The following is a 17,955-nucleotide window of genomic DNA, read 5'->3' on the forward strand; positions in this document are numbered from 1 at the left end:
TTTACCAGCTAACAAAGTCCCTTGCTGTTTAAGCATTAGCTCATGCGTACTTACATCTCTGGCTCTCACAGATTTGTTGCTCCTTGGAGTGATTACAAAAGTCTGTGTCTTTATAAACAATTTCCCTTCCTCTTCTTTCCAGTCTGTGTGCGCAGGAGGTCGTACCCTAGTTTAGCAAATGCTAATTCACTCTGACCACTAAGCGGGAATCTGGGCTGCGTGGTTGAACCGTCTCTGCGTTCCCTGGGCCTGGCGTTGCCGGCAGGCAGATCAGCTGCACAGATAGGAAAGAGAAACCAGGGCAACCTCCAACCTAACCCACCAATCACGTTGCTTGTTCGCGCTCTCATTGCTGTAGCCGTTGACAAATGACCCCATCTACCCTCATCCCAACCACCACATACAGTCACAGGTGTATGTGAAACCTTTTTCAGGACACCTGCTTGTGTGATCGTATCTGTATCTGTGTGGCAAAACAGAATAAGTGCACGCCAGCTTGTGTTTCCATTTGCGACAAGAAAAGAAGGTTATGTCTATACCTTTACATGCATATTATTATTTGGTCTGTGCTGTGACTGTTTTTATGTTAGTGCTATGTGAGAATCATTACTCAGGAAATTACAGGGGCCACCATCACATATGTGCAAGGGATGTTTTTTCTTTTTTTAAAAATTCCCTCACAGTAACTAAAAGTGGATTTCCTGTATGAAACACAGAATTTCAACATTAGAGAGAGCACATTAAACTGCTCTTCAAGCCCACAGTGCATGTACACGCACTAGAACAGTCATTCCAGAAAACACAGAGTTTGCATAATGTAGTATAATACCTCAAAAGTACACATTAACAACAGCCAGCCACAGCTCCTTTTGTCATTACAGGAGTTGTATCTGAATTCAATTATAGAGCTGAAAAGAACAGCAAGAATCTCAACAAGTTTATTTGGTTCAACTTGTTGAGATTGTAACCCTGCCATGGTGAGTCTGGGTAACAAGAGATGCCTGTATTTCATTCTTTGTTAGCCACTAATGATAGGTTAAGGAGGACATGAGTCCTTCTGTGAAGAAATCCCAGAAAAAGAAACAAGGATAAGGGACTAGTCATCTTCTGGTGTTGACAGTAACCGTACGGCCTCCATCCGTCCCCATACCAACACCTGAAATCACAGACTGACCCATACAATTGAGTAACACCGTGACGTGTAAGACGATCTTCATTTGGGCAAGTAACGCAAAACGCTGACAAGGATATGGCTTTAAAGTTGATTGACGCTCGACGAGGATATTTTATTTATTTTTATGAATCTGAAAAATATTTCTCATGTCCCCACCCTCCCCTGCTGGTGAACTCTGGGTGTGGAGCAATAATAGTGGCCTCAGTGTCAGTTTGGATTCCACTGTGTTTTGGGGAAAATTCCTCTTCACTCCTAACTGATATTGTGGAAGCCAAGTGCAATTTGTGCCAGAATGTTAGAATGTACGGATTCAGGGAAAGACAAAAACCCCACTGTTTATCCAGCTTCTCCGGAGAGGGAGAGAGGGAAGAACACAACAGATAGGTGGATGCTTTTTGACATTTCCTAATCGCCGAGTGTAAACAATTCAATTGAATCTTCAGGAGAAGAAATGTAATTAGCAACAAAAATGTACTTAAGCTGCTTTTTGCTTCCCTGAGCAAATGGATAAGTGTTTGTGGCTGGTTCGAAATTAACATGAATTCACACTCTGCTCCTGCCGAGAAACATTATTTTAGTTAAAAGAAATAGATATAAAGGGAAGACTTATAATTCAGGAACACAAGCAAAAGCACTAGGTTAATAAGAGGTTAATATTTTAATCTTGGCATATTTGTGAAGATTAGCAGATACCAGCAGCCATTAAGAGCTGTTCAAAGCTATGGCCCCGCTCCTCTCTCCTTTGTGATCTGTGCATGTATCAATGTGTGTGTCCGTGTGTGTCTGTGTGTGTTTGCGAATTGAGATGGGGTGCAGTAAGGGGTTCTGGCACAGCTCAGGAGTCTTGTGATGGAGGATCAGGAGTTTGTTCTCATGGGATTCAGAAACAGGTACCTCTCCTCATTGGCCACAATGTTTCTTTAACTGGAAACATTTGTAACCAGCCAGTATGAACTAATTTTGTCTTCTCTCATTATCAAAATATGGGTGTACAATATCATTAAAACAGACGCTTATTGCTATTTTTTCCCCTCACTATGTATTACTGCAACAGAAGGGGAAATTACTATGTTTACTACAGTAGCATTGGTTAAACATTAATGTGAGTGCATGGCTGCAAGTATGCAGGGAAAATGGATGCATCATCATGTTGGACACTTTTTAACACCTGTGGGTTGCAACTATGTGACAAAGCCATTGACTAAAAACGGCTCTTAAACCTCCCACATGACAGCCAATGCATATTCAACAATTTCTCACTTTGTCTGCCTTCCCCTCTACCTCACACAAATGGTCGCGTGTGCACTAGTGCAAAAACTCAAGTCAAGCAGGCATGTTTGCGCTGTGTTCGAATGTGCGAAAACACGCATGCAGCTTTGTGATGAACTGTTTGTTATCACGTATTAATTATAATCCGGTATGAACTAATGACAAACTTGCCCAAAGCAAGAGCAGTTATTGAAACAAAATGGCTCCCTCTGCTCAGTCATTGTCGGCAATTTGGCCGAGGTTTCCTTGGCAACGCAAACTTGGTTTCTCACTGAGGACAAGGAGAGACGGTGCTGTTATAACGCAGCCGTGACGGCGCTCACATCCAACAGCAACAGCCTCGATTTTGTTTTCTCATCAGTTGTACCCTCGGTGTCAGCAGGCGTGATTATAGTAACGAAGAGCGGCTGATTCATCTCTCCTGGACTCAGGCTCTTACATCAACAAAACAACACAGAATACATTTCTTTCTTTACACTGAAATGAAGGTTTGTGAAGGAAGCAAATGAAAATGATTTGGATTTGTCTTTACAAGTTTTTTGACCCTTTTTGAACCCTGTGAAAGATTCAAGTCTAACAGAAAAATGAGATCAGAATCATTGCTGTGAACCATGCAGTGTTTGTTTTAAGTCTTTTGAACTGACTAAAGGAATTATTGTGAATTTAAATATGCCGTTCGCTGTAACTACCTTTTTTTCTTCTTCTTTAAAAGACGCTCCTTGAATGATTTTGATGACTGTGTATCAAAAAAACAGTTTATTGTTCACTTTCATTGTTGTTTCATGTCCAGCAGCAAGAGCTTTGATTCTCTTACCCTTCAATAAAGTTGGTGTCAGTAGGCTTGATAACAGCAATGCAGAGTGATTGATTCACCTCAAATTACAATCACAAAATAAAAAGAATTTCTTGTCGTCACATTGAAAATAAGGCTTTTGAAGCAGTTGAATTTTTAAAAATTCGGCTTTTATTTCCTGATTCTTTCTCCTCTATAACACATTTTAGTTACAAAACTTTCATTTATTTTTAACACGGGAGTAAAAGCAAACCATTTTATTTTTCATGCTGGTAAGAGAATGGGGCCTAATCCTATCGTTAGATCTTGGTTCAGTTTATTTATTTTTTGCTGTTTTTATGCAATAGTGCATCCGCAGAGAGGAACTGCTGAGACGTTGCTCTGAAAAGACTGGTTCACTGGCTCAGAATAATCTTTACGTTTATATGAAGGGACCAGAGGTGCATCGGTGTCATCTGATGCACAACATTCGCTCTGTGCATCACAGAAGAAACGAAAATTCCAACGTTATCGAAAGCACTGAAAACAACACATCCCACGGCATGTTCAAAACACTTTGCTACTGTGTGCATTTTATCACTGTATGTAAAGATAACTTATTGACAACAATCAATTCCACAAGTCTAATCTTTTGCACAAGGCCAATCAAATGTGTGCTTCTCATGCATGTCTCTGTCTTCCTGTCTTTAAGATGATCTTGCTCTTGATCTTGCATAGTCTACTAAATATTTAAGCGTAGATGTCTATGTAAGCATGCAAATTATTCATCTACTCCAAACCTTTCTAGCAGACAGGCAACCCAACTATGCAATTAAAAGTTTGTTATTTAAATACATGTTTTGCTTTACTCTCTGATTCAGATAAGATGCACTCTTTACTTGGTCAGGCATGAATGACCTTTATGGATGCCTTTCAGTTCAAGTCCTCAAGTCAGGCCCTATTTCAAACAAGCCACTGCTTATCAGTAACCTATTACTTCTTGCGCTGGTTGCCTTTGCAAACACTGGCAGAGGCTTTTGCCACAACTATGTACACACTTTGGAATACAGCAGACAAAAAACACAGATATCCAAAACATCCAATCTGTCTTTAAAGTCTTGGACAGTGGAGCCCTTTTTGTTTTCATCTGACATGATCATAAGGGACTATGTCATTTGTAATCCAACTGTCATTTTCCAAATGGTGGGGGAAAAAAACTTGAGCTACTTTTTTTTTTTGACTTTGGCATTTTTGACAGGTTGTTTCAAATAAGAGAACCAGAAATTAGATGTCATTTGAGCTACAATGGCTACTTTCTCCAGACGTGGGTGTCTATTCACCCCAGGCCAGCTGGGTTAATGTGATTGTGTTTAATGCGCTCCTTACATACCCCTGAGCAAAACACATTCACACTGATATTGACTCGCTTGTTTGGGAGAATTAATAATTAAAATCACATAAACCTGCCATAAGTATGTGCAGAATGGAAATTCCTAGATGCTTGTGTTGAGGTATGTTTTGTTCAGGGTGTCGCCTTGTAAGATTAAGTTGGTTATAAATCCATGCCAAATAGAGTTTGCACTAGAATTCATTACAAATCGTGTTTTTCGCAGTGCATGATTTCACATATCAAATTAACTCTTGTCTTCCTTCAGGTGGTGTGGGGATTGCAGCTACTCAGCTGTGCAAGACAGTGAAGGATGTGACTGTGTTTGGCACTGCTTCAGCCAGTAAACATGAGACCATCACCCAGGGTGGAGTTACGCATGCCATTGACTATCGCACCAAGGACTATGTGGAGGAAGTCCGCAAGATCAGTCCAAAAGGTAAGAAAATTAGCCATCTGCACTGTTAAAGTTGCCTAAATTCATATTGAGACTGTTTCATATTTCAAATAGTTCAGATTAATATTTTTCCCTGCCAAGAACCAGAACTGTGTGACTGCAAACACTGAGATGATACATTTTCAACCACATTGTCTTTCTCGACAGAGCTGGCTGCAATGTGCACTAGACGGATAGCATGTAGGGAGTCATTTTCCCTACCCAGCAAACTCATTTCACTAAACAGTGACTGTTTGGATTCTCACTGCCACCAACAATGTATCCACACAGTTTTATGTAGATGGACTCGCCAAGATGAGCACAAAAGAATTCAGCTTTTCAGTAAAATGAAACAATGTTCAGTTCCTGTTTCTCCTTCCAACTACTGCTGTGATCCTAGCAGGATGGAGACTGTTATTATGCTGGTGGCTCATTTCATAGTCCCCTCTTCAGGCCGTCTCTGTTCTTTGTAACATAGAGTTAGACAGACAGGCATTACAGAGACAGATAGCGAGAACTGACACTTTGGACACAATGTATCTAATTAGAAGCCTGGATCAATGTGCAGTCCTGCTCTCTACCTTTCCCTCTGTGTCTTTGGCTGTCTGTCAATTTATGTGTGCTGTGGTCAAGGCGGAGTCCTGCTGTGAGCCTCCCACAATCAATAAAAGCAGGGTTTAATAGAGCAAGGAGGGGTAGCCCAATTTGAGGAGTCCCCTCTGGCGGAAAGGAGCATCATTAGGCCTGAGCTTATATAGTTCACCATTAATAAGCCACAAAGAAACCTTCATAGTTAGATTGCCATCCTTTACCATCTGTTCAGAGGGTAGGTTATTATTCTATCCTCCAAGGAATGGACAGCAACAGAAAGTCATTTTATCCTTCTGGTCTGATCAGTGACAAGAATGAAAGAACATCAAACAAGCAGGCCCTTACTCGACTCTTCTTCTTACGTCTCTTGGAGTATATGGGCTCGTCTCTGTGTAAACACGGTGCAACTTGGCCACACTTGCTACTCCCAGTGAACTCTGCCATGCAGAGGTGGCTGCTGAGGAGACTTGGCAGGCTGTTCTCTCTGAATTCACACCAGTGATGACTGTCCCTTTCTTCTCTATTCTCCTCCAGGCATGGACATAATACTGGACCCTCTTGGAGGATCAGATACCCATAAGGCCTACAACCTGCTGAAGCCTATGGGCAAACTTATTACCTATGGTAAGTAGAAAAACAAGGCCAATGCTTGAGAGTCAGTTGGTAATTTTCACGAGACAGCTATCCACAACATTGCTTTGGAAGAACAGGCCAATAATTTGGCCTGTAATTCTTTAACTATAATATTTAGTGGCCATCTTTTTTTTTTTTTTTTTAAACTTAAGGTCTAAACCAAAATGTTGGCCATTATAATTGTTGGTGACCCTATTATAGCGTCATGTAACATTAGTAGGAATGCTAAGGCTTCAATTTACTACTTCATTTTTTTTAACTGCAACTCTACAGCTTGAAATAAAGCACATCAACAAAAGACAATATACCCAATATAACACTGATGATGTCAAACCTTTAATTTGTAGCAGACTAGTAGAGTGGTGGGCAGAATAGAGGCCCATGTCATCGGCATGCTGCGTGTCATTCGTGGGAAGCCCTTTACACTAGCTGTGTTGAGATGCCAAACTCGAACCAGTATACATGCAGTGGGTGGGGTCGGCATCCACGGAGAACAGGGTGCTCCCTTTGCATGTTGCTCAGAAACCTACTACCCAGCATGGTGCCCTCCACCCTCGCCCATTCATCCATGTCACCCCCACAAAACCCTCCAGCTCCACCCCACCATCCTCTCCCTCAGCTTCTTTTCCAGCTTATCAGAAGTATGCATAGCCGAACAATGGGTTTTTTATGCGCAAGAAACCTGGAATGTGTCTGAATGTAGCAGACTGGGTCCCTCTTTCTGTCAGAGCATGCTTTGTGTCCCCTGTTTCCCTTGAGAAAAGCTCACACAGTGTGAGGCCATAGGCTACATGAACGCAGGATGAGGGGGAATAGGGATGTGTTGACAGTGACAGCTGAAGTGCTAAAGAGGGTTTTTTTTAGGGTGGAAGGTGTAGGTGAGAGTTTGAGGACTGAGGGGGAGACAGAAGGGAAACAACAAACTCGATATAACAAGGTGCAGCACTTGACGCTTGACAGAGATATTCAATTTACAGTGACGTAAAACAGCCAAAACGGCAAATCTCCACACTAAAAGACCAGTTAAAAAAAAACATTTGTGATCTTTTTGTGTAAATTACTTGACAAAAAATTATCTGTCGTACAATTTTCTGCTCATTAATAGAGTGGGTCGTTCACCACTAAGATGTAAATAGGTTATCAGGTGGGTAAAGCTGTTGCAAATGAAAAAAACTGAGAAAGTTGGTGGGGGACTGGGAAATTTCATAATTGAATCTCATGGCAAAATTTTGTCCTGGAGAAAATACTGTATTATTACTACCACAAAGAAGATTTAGACTATTTTGGCAGGCGTGCATGCATGCATGTTTCTGTCTGTGGAAAAATAAATATTAGGATGAAGATGAGAAGTTGAGATCAAAACTGAGGTGTCGTTTGAAAATGGGTGTGGTCTAACAAAAGAGTGCAGAATAAAGGGTTCCAGTTCCTTCCCCATCTATTTACAACTCCCCATATTATATATCTTAATATCTATAGACATATAAATTTGCCAGCCTCAATAACAGTTCAATGGTAGGAGCCAACACAAAGAGTTTTGAGTAGTCTGTGTTTCATGAATTTAAGGTAGTGACAAAACCTTTGACTGCAGGTGTGTAGCTGGCCCGCTCTAAGTTCGTTTCTAGTTGAAAGTCTTTCTTAAGCTTTTTATTCCAGTGATAAGCGATTTAAGCTCTTACTTTTTCTGCCAGGAGCGGCTAACATGCTGGCAGGGCAAAAGAAGAACCTGCTTGCTGTGGCAAAGAACTGGTACCACCAGTTCTCCATCCACACACTCAGCTTGATTCAGGGAAACAAGTCGGTGTGTGGCTTCCACCTTGGCTACCTAGATGGGGAGACAGAGCTCATCACCGAGGCAATGAATACCATTCTGGATTTCTACAAGGACGGCAAAATCAAACCCCGCATTGACTCTACTTGGCATCTTGAGCAGGTTTGTGTCTCTGTGTTTGCCCATTTATGCCAGTAATTACTATTAGTCTCATGTGGATTATGTCTTGGTGGATTACGTTCTTTATTCTCACATAAAATAAATTTATAAGTAGAGGCTATGATCGGTTAAATACTATGAGATTACATCATTGTTATTTTTTTTGTTTTTTGAAATTTTGCTTAAAGTGGTCAGTGTAGTTGAGTAGATTAGGTCATTGCAGGGACTATTACATTGTAGCCTTAGAATTTTTGACATTACATTGATTTAGTATAAATGTAATGGCTTGTATTTATTTAGTTCATTTGTTAATCTAAATTATATTTTAGATGAATTTCTGCTAATCTTTACAATTTAGCAGAAATTCATCAATTTTTTTTCAAAATTTACATTAATAATAGAAAATCTTCTGTATTTTACAAGACATGTGCAGTGGTTTTCCTTTTTTGCCAAATTTGCCACTAAACCGTTTCCATTTCATGTCCTTTATATCTTTTTTTTCTTTTTTTGTAAGACCAGATGATTTATCACAACACGTGTGCATTTACACCTCTAATATATATGCTTATTGACTCACATTTACAACCCCCCCCTTCTTAAAATGGATGTGAATGCCAGGTGGGCCTGTGTCTGTTTATGCATTTGGTGGTAGGATCTGCAGAAGCTGGGTGTGGCCGTGATTCAATAAGCCTCCCATTCAACAGCCAAAGTTTGTGCAGAAGAAGCGCTCTGTCTCAGTCAGACAGACAGACTCAGATTGTTGCTGACAAAATTAACGCTGCTAACAGATATGAATAGAGATGGTGTGAAAAACACAGATAGACGGAGAGAGAGAGTCGGAGGCTGACATCTTCTGTTGTCAAAGTCAGAGCTGGTCAGTATTTTGGCTGTGTGACTGGGACCGGAGAGAAACACCCGCTGCCTTTCTCCGCCATCTGACGCTCTTTCTCTGCCTCTCCATCTGTCTGCTCTTTCTATCAGATTCTTTTTCTCTGTCTTTAGGTTATTGACTCCCTCTCTGTCTCTCTCTGTCTCGCTGTATTCTCTCCTTCTCCCTCCTCACAGTGTATCTTTTTTGCTCTTTCTCTCTTGTTGCTATGGTGACATCCTTTAGTCAGCGTGTGCCTCTGTCTTAGGGAGGGGCCCTGATGTATGAGAAAGAGACATGGAAGGAGAGTGGAAATACACAGAAGAGAAGGTATAATCTCTGTCTGGCTTGGAGCAAGTTTTTGGACTAAGTCTGCAAACATGGGTTAGATTTACATGAAGCCTAATGATTCTGAAAGGTTTAAAAGCTCCACACAAAGAAATATGAAACGGCTGAAACTGACTGAAATTTAAAATGGTTGCATAGGGTGGGACCTTTTCATAAACTGATCAGAATTTAAAAAAAATTATACCACATAAACGATTCCTTTTTTTTTTCTAAACAAAGGTGGTAAACACTTTTTACAATTTTGTAAAAATGGTGGTTTGAGCTGAAATGTTCCTACGTGGAGTTTGATTTTAAAGAAGATAATAATGGAAACTGCTTCAGATCAGAGAGCTGCTCCAACACCCATCAAAGGGATAAGAACTTTCACAAGAACTTAATGCTAGGAGAAACCAGTTGGATCATTACTCGTTCTTGGCATGAAGCAGGTTATGGTGTGCTTTGGATGCCTTCTCGCTCATTTGCTGTACATTCACTCTACTTTTGGCTATCTTACAATGGCACAGTGGAGTATCACGGGACCAGGGAGCTGGCAGGTCAAATGCCGATTAATGTCCAATCCAACTGTCCAATGTTCTTTCCTGGGTAATGCCTGTAAAAATTCAGGGCTGCAGTTTGAGTGAAAATGACTCTGTTTATTACTCTTATGCATGTTACACTGTCCCAGTTTAGTGTATGTGCATCCATGCATGTAAAACTCAGACCATATTAAATCACATTCCATGTAAACAGCTGACCTGAAATCTTCAGTCAGAAGATGTAAACGTAGCCAGTCACCCTTCTGCTAGTAGAAGTAAAAGCTGTGGGTTAATACGGTTATGTTTTAGTGTACTTTTCAAACCAAGCCACCAAGGCAGAAGATGCATTGCAGAGTATATAATTAAGTTAATTAATTTACAGATGGAGGGAGAAGACCATTAAAGTTAAGGTTTGGGGCAAAGAAATCGATACAGCTTAGTATCCTGATATTTTATGTGGCAATTATGTGGAAATACAGGGAGTCCATTTATTTTATTAGATAAATAAAAATACTCTGGGAAAACGATGAACAAGAGGGCTCACCTCATGCGCCACCATCCCGTGATCATGTAACTCGAGCAAATTTACATTCAATCAGCTCAGCAAACTAATGGCTCAGTCATGCAAGTTAAAATTGTCCAGAGCTTGGAGGTGTTACGCCAGTGATCGTGATTACATAGGTCACTTGATAGGAGGCAACCTTTCTGCAAACAGTTGCTGTCAGACTTGGACTGACTGCAATGGTAAATGGTAAATGGTAAATGGCCAGTATTTGTATAGCGCTTTTACTAGTCCCGCCTAGGGACCCCAAAGCGCTTTTACACGTCCAGTCATCCACCCATTCACTCTCACATTCACACACTGGTGGAGGCAAGCTACAGTTGTAGCCACAGCTGCCCTGGGGCAGACTGACAGAAGTGAGGCTGCCATATCGCGCCATCGGCCCTTCTGGCCAACACCAGTAGGCGGTAGGTGAAGTGTCTTGCCCAAGGACACAACGACCGAGACTGTCCGAGCCGGGGCTCGAACCGGCAACCTTCCGATTACAAGGCGAACTCCCAACTCTTGAGCCACGATCGCAAATATATGAAACCTTTGACAATCACTCTGTGATTGTCAAAGGTTTCATATATTTGCTTAAATAATTTATAAATGCAAACCGATGACTCTTTGTCACTGAGCACAACTTGAGGGAACTCGACTCAAATGGCTGCCAGGTTGTAACCAGGATAAACTCATATAGAACAGGTTGCTGAGTTCAAATGTCAATTTATTTCTGGAGAAGAAAAATTAGGGGATTTTTATAATAATTTATCACTGTTAATTAAAAACATGACCGCATGGCAACATTTATGACAGGTTTTAGTGACACTGTTGGTTTGCTTCAGTCTCATTTTGCAGCAAAAAATAAATAACAGAACTGAGAAAACTTTTATCTTATTGGATAAAAATTTCCGAACAGGAGGAGGAAAAAAAGGGGAGTCGCCGACAGAAATGGGGAGGGAAAAGTCACAAATTCTAAGTAAAACAGGTCTAAAAGTACATAAAGTAGAGCAGGATGGCAATCAACAGGCGAGGGGAAAAAGGCAAATCACACCATAAAAATATTGGAAAAAATAATAAAGGCACAAAATAAAATGGACACATACACAACAGAAACTTACAAATAAGAGGAGTTAACTGAAAAAAAAGAGACATGGAAAAACGAATGACACAGCAGACCATGACAGATAGTTGATCGATTTTTATGACCTCGGTTGAAATGCCACATCTTGACCCCATTCATCACATCCCATCCCCCCACTGTCACTCTTTGTTTTTCCTCCAGTAATCAATGAACATGCTAGGACCATGTTTTTTGTAAATTAGACTGTTCCTTCCTTTCCTGTAGTTCCTCAGGATTCATTATCTACATCTGCACCGATTTCCAAGAAGATAATGGTCATGTAAGTAGCCACAAATAGCACACCCTTATCAAGATGCCTGTGAGTGGGAGAGGTTGGCAGATCTTAGAGAGTGAAGCCTAGAAGTCGGTGGAGTCGTTAAAAGGAGGCAGTCTGTGACTTTCATTCACATCGAAGATGATTCTTATAATTCCTGGACTCACCCCTCCCTTTCTTTCATTGCCTCTTCTTCATTTGTGGGATACCAGTTGCTCCCTCCGCCTCCTCCTCTCCCTTTCCCATGTGTCTAAGTCGTCAGGGCCACGTTTCAGCCAGGCTTTACGTTGCTAGGAGATGGCCCTGTTGCCGTGGCATTGGTCGTTAGGTGGTCTGCCTGCCTCGCGCAAATAGCGAGATTGGAGGAAGGAGGGAGGGAGATGTGATGGAGACGGGAACAGACAGTGGACAGAGGCCAGTGGTCAAGAGGAGGGTGGGGCCAGTCTGGCTGGGATTCTCCACTCATCATTATGATGAAGGAGCAGTAAGACCAACATCGCCCATCCATCAATATGAGGAGGGGAGCCTGGGGGTTGTAATCTCGTCTGTCCCCAACGTGAAATATTTAGTTTTTGGAAAGAAAATCTCATAAATATCAGATTTGCCACTTCATACTTCTTCTTTTTTCTAATCATTTTAACCCAATAAGCACCTCAATAGGACGGTGTAACATTTTTCCAGGCCAACCTTTCAATAAGAATGACATGCCAAATTCTACAGTACCACATTTTTTGGTCACTATAATCCTGTTCATTCTAGCCAGCAAAGAAATCTCTTCTTAAAAGCAATTTTACTTGAAGTGATGGAGCATAAAATCCTCAATCCTTGGTCTTAGGAAAGAAAATCAGTTCTTAAGTTTAGGCTTAACGCTTCAGCAATCTGAATTACACAATACTTTGAAAGTTTTACTGCAAAATGTATTTTTAGTGGAAAGTTTCCTTGCACAATATTTCCAAGCTGAGCTGTAGTAGAGCCATCAGCTATTATGAAGCTAATGAATGTTATAAATGTAGATTAAATTTTAAAAAGCAATACCTAAGTTGTCATCAGTTGAAAGCCAGTGGCTTCAAGTTTGCATTTTAGCAAAGTATTCCCTCTTTTGCTTTAAACACAGACTACTTACTTCCATGCAATCAAAGCCTACTCAAAAGGTCCATATTGCCTCAACTTCAGATAAAAAATGGAAACCAGAATGGCTCAAGTTACCCATGCATACAGGATATCCACAGGACTATAACACAGTGGATGAATTTTGAAGTACATCTTAATAACTGTGACAAATTACCTGTGAATCTTTTAATCTCAAACTGTTAAAGCATCGCAAAGACCATAGATTTACCTTGATTTTGTATCATATAATTAAAGTGGTCGGTTACTGGTACATCAAGTGGAAAATGCACAACAACCAAAAGCTGACATAGCTCACATTGCGTATGTGATAAGATTCCTCGCTGTCTGTTGATTTACTGACTCATTAATTCATTATGGGCACTGTCTCGAAAGGTAAATGCAATATAAACTCAAGAAAACAAATTTGTTTTGCAGAAGTTACATTTTTAAACTTACAAAACTGAACACAGGTTCGAAAACCAGCATTACCCTCCGTCTTCTTGAGGAAATCTGTTACTTCCTTCCTAATGCGTAGTGATTAGAACATCTTAATATTGTGGGGGGGTGAATTTGATGAAATGAAGCAAAAAGTGATTTTGATTTTAGTTGGCCTATCATTAAAACATTCACTATTTTTATACTTAAGACACTGATATTAAATAATGCATGTTTGAAGTGTTCATTATTCCCTCCATTTGCTCCGTTATCCTGTTACCACTTCTTATTTGCTGTGCACTGCTACAACAATCTCATTTCCCCTCAAAGATTATTAAAGTCTCATCTAAACAAATATAATTTCTCATATACTGCATATTAAAGTCATATTTGAAGAGCAAGCTTGCAATATTTGTTTCCAGGCTGTGGTGTCAAGAAGGGAAATTGGAGGCAGATAATGTAAAGAAACACATATTGCTGTGGGAATGTTTTCGGAGGGATGATACTAGCTTCTTCTGTCTCAAAGAGAACTGTTTAAAAGCTTCCCTTTGATCCTTTTCGCTATTTGCTCTTTCATCTCGCCTTAAATAATCAGCTTCTCCCTCTCTCCTCCAGGTGGGTGATGCCATGAGAAAGATGCAGGAAAGGAACAACATCGGCAAAGTGATCCTCACTACAGAGCCGATGCCCGAGGAAGAGAAGAAGGAGGAGACCAAGAAGGAGGATAAGAAAGAGGATAAGAAGAAAGAGGATAAGAAGAAGGACGACAAGAAGAAGGACGATGCCAAGAAGGAGGAGAAGAAGGATGACAAGAAGGATGACAAGAAGAAGGAGGAGCCCAAGAAGGAGGAGAAGAAGGAAGAGGAGAAGAAGGAAGAACCCAAGAAGGAGGAGAAGTGAGAGGGTTGAATGGATGGATAGTCAAGCAGACCAGCAGGGAGTTTGTGTCTTGGGATCTCGGGTGTGGTGTGGGATTGTGGGGATGGATTTGGCAATTTAGATGGATGGGGTGGGGTTGGGGGGGAAGTAAGAATGGGAATGGGTTAGAAGGATGGATTAGAAAATGATCACAGCATTGTCAGTCTTTCACATCCCCTCTCCATCACCTTTTGGGTCCACAATGACAGCGATTACTCAGACCTGGCTCCACCCACCTCCCCCTCCCTTCCTTTTCTTGCATTTATGTCTTAAAGATTCTGATCACATCGAAGCTCCGAACCGATCTTCCTCTCTGACATTGAGCGGAAACGGCCAAAAAAAACAAAAAAAAACAAAAACATAACGATAATGGCAGAGACAGAAGGACCATGGAGGATTGTGGGTACGGTCCAGGCCTGGGGCAAATTACTGTTTCCCTGACAACAATAATCCCCGCTCTCACGCCGGCCCCACCCTCGACCCCGTGCCCCTCTGCACCTCAGCTCCCACTGTGCTAAATTGTTCTGCTCTGACTTCCACCTGCCACCTCTGCTTCCCCATCCCCTCACTGTGCTGAGTCCCCACCCTGCCCCCACCCCACACACACACCTCCCACACCACCGCCCCTGCCCACCCACCCTCAGGCCGGACCCACAGACAGGCACAAAGACGGGCAGTAAAATGAGAGAACCACACCCACCCACACGTTGCTCTCAGTGTCCAACGCTTAGTTATGTCACCAAGGATGAGTCAGAGATGCCTGTGATTGGCTGGTGCACCTCCTCTGGAGATATTTGCATCATGGCTTTTATCATGATGTTTTATGGCTCAGACAATAGTGTTAATACTGCAAGACCTAACCCTGGTTGTCATTTATGTGGACTTAGCTCGAAGCTTGTATCGGTGTTCATATAAAGCAAGGCGAAAACCTCTCAACAATGCATTCGTTCCCACCAAATTAAGTGAAGATAATATAGAGTCTGCGGTTTTGCACTAGCCTGAATATGAATTTGCCTCATAATGAGCCTTTCAGTCCAACGTTGAATAGAGAGGCAGAAATCATTGCTCAGCTTCCTTCTCCTTAGTTACAGATTTTTCTAGCTGACCAACTGTTGGCAAGAAGTGCACAGTGCCAATTAAGGGAGAATTTGTTTCTGTTTAAACAAGTACACACACAAACATACACTCTCGGAGTGTGATGAATGAAGCACTGTCATGTTGAGATAGCGAATCGTCTGAAATGAGCAAGTTAAGAAGGTGAATACCAGTTTAGTTTTTAGTTCACTCTGGATAAGGCTTTCTTCCTCCTCACTCCTCCTTGAGGAATTCCATGGCTCCTTTCACAGCGACCACTCGCCTGTCGATCATCCTGACCTGAGAGAGGAGAATTCACTTCAAGCTGGCGTCCATACTTTGCCTTCCCTCCCCTCTCTCTCTCCTCTCTCTCCCTCTCTCTCTCCTCTCTCTTGCTCTCTCTCTCTCACTTGCACTACTCCACTCTCTCCCTCCTCTTTCCACTTCCCTCTCTATGGTCGGCATAGCAACAGGCGTCAGGCTCGTCAGAGATGGCACTGTGGTTTGTTTCTCCCCCTCTCCCAGAGTCTCTTCTTTCTGCTTTCTTAGTCTACATTTGCCAACAGTTGGTGCTGTCGACACGTACTTCAACAGGTGTAAAATGTATTGAGAATGAGGAGCTGAAGCATAGAGTCTTAAAGGCTTAGGCCTTTAAGACTCTATATAGAGATAGAGCGATGTCTGCCTCCTCTTGAATATGATGAAATTGGACAGCACTTGCTTTAAGGTGGTCAAACTATTTTCCTCAAACTACACATGACTCTGTGCAAAAGGAAGAGTGAATCTGCCCATGACAAGAAGCTCATGCTCACAACCAAGTGGTTAGATTAATAGCTTCCTACTTTGCACAGCCAGCTGCACTCTTCTTTTAGTCTGCTGTTCTCAAGTTTTGTGGATTTGTTTGCATAACTGGGCCATGATTCCTGGAAAAAGATACTGCTGCTGAGCTGTTCAGATGCATTTCATTTGAGCACCTGAGGCAAGTGCCATATAGTTTCACTGTGTTCAAGAGAAGTTAGACACCTTTACAGCCAGTCTCTTGAAAACTGGGCACTGAGACCATCTAAATTTGTTTCTTTTCTTTTTCTTGGAGAGTGAATTATCCCTTCAAGGCCAGTCCTTCATATTTCATCGCGCCAAATCCTTCACGTCTGAGTCAATCAACTTTAAACCTTGACTATTTATCCACCTGCCCGCCTCACTGCCTGTCTGTGAGTCTGGCCTCTGTGTCGAGACTCAGATGGTGACTAGTGACTTTGTAAAAAAAAACAAAAACAAAAACAAAAAAATGTTTCCAAAAAAACGGAGAAAAAAAAAGTTGTTGTGTTAGCATGAGTGGCCTCCCTCATGTGCTGTGTGTGGTGTGCCATTATGTGTGAAGATGTGCGTGTGTCCTCAGGTCATTTGTCAGGTTTTAAAAGCACCCCCCCCCCCCCCCCCCCCCAAACTCCTACCAGACGTTCCCTCCTTACACTACTCTGCTACAGTACGATGTAGCTCTGAAACCAACCAACACATCTTACTCTATCTCTCCCTCCTTCTGATAAGAGGCCTGTATTATGAGGACAGTTGGTATTAGTATTTTGCACTCTGCTCGCTGATCTTAATGCACTTGCAAGCATGGCGGTCTCACTCCAGTCCAGCACAGCCTTTGATTTTGCTCCAGGTTTGCAGCCCATTTCCCATCATGCGCTCCCACTGTATCTGCTAAAGCTCACTGAAAGCACAGGTGGCACACACACACACAGAAACACACAAACTCATGTAAAAGTCCCCTCATTTTCAGCTTGCCAACTTCTCCTGGGTGGCAGCTAAAATCAAAGCATTCATCCATCCTTGACTGTGGGAAGTAAAACGCGGAGCAGGTCCGAGCGACGTGGGCTGGAGTGCGACCGGCACGCTGGTGTGGGGAGTGATTGTGTCCTGTCAGCCTCTGGTTAGTGTTCTGTTCTAATCTGCTGGGCTCCCTTTGTGAACCTGTGGACGGTGCTTCTGTTCCGAGTGCCATGTGAGAAACAAACGCTTCAGTTTTGAAATGAGAAAAAAGAAAAAAAAGATGTTTTACTTACTATGTTATTTTTGATTTACCTTTATATTTTTGTTCGTTTGTTTGTTTTTTGTTATCCAAGGGTTTAAAGTTCAAAGCTCATACTCTTATGTGGGGACTTGCCAACCTGCACTCCTCTTTAAATGTGATAAAGTCTTTCTGTTGGTTTAAACCATGTGTGCCAAATTGTATGTATATTCCTCTGTCCATGCTTTGAATATTAACAGTGCATAAAAAAATATGAAGAAAATTCTGTTGTTGGATGCATTTCCGTCAACCTTGAAGAAAAGAGAGAAAAAAAGAAAAATTCACACAAGTTGTCACATTGTGTCAGATTTATATCCCAAAATGCTCACAGGTGCTGACAGAATTTTGCTGCAGTTTATAAAAGGTTTAACACAATCTGTATTTGGTGATTGGTTGTAGTCTTGCTGAAGCATCGGCCTGTATTGTGCCTCTCCTTACCTCAATCTGAGATGTATTTAGTAAATGCTTTTCGCTGTGTTTTAC

The 17,955-nt window shown here is 41.7% G+C and overlaps 1 protein-coding gene across 1 annotated transcript in view; it reads left to right on the forward strand.

The window, feature by feature from the left end:
• Nucleotides 1-17,695, forward strand: part of vat1 (vesicle amine transport 1) — a 31,515-nt gene extending 13,820 nt beyond the window's left edge. The window contains exons 3-6 of the mRNA XM_006798285.3: nucleotides 4,871-5,041; nucleotides 6,164-6,253; nucleotides 7,951-8,192; nucleotides 14,022-17,695. Of these exons, the coding sequence (XP_006798348.2) occupies nucleotides 4,871-5,041; nucleotides 6,164-6,253; nucleotides 7,951-8,192; nucleotides 14,022-14,306 (788 nt within the window). The 3' untranslated portion in view covers nucleotides 14,307-17,695. The remainder of the gene's footprint in view (nucleotides 1-4,870; nucleotides 5,042-6,163; nucleotides 6,254-7,950; nucleotides 8,193-14,021) is intronic.
• Nucleotides 17,696-17,955: the final 260 nt, after the last annotated feature.

Source organism: Neolamprologus brichardi, chromosome 4 (assembly GCF_056152115.1).
Source record: "Neolamprologus brichardi isolate AB-2024 chromosome 4, ASM5615211v1, whole genome shotgun sequence".
Taxonomy (NCBI): Eukaryota; Metazoa; Chordata; class Actinopteri; order Cichliformes; family Cichlidae; genus Neolamprologus; species Neolamprologus brichardi.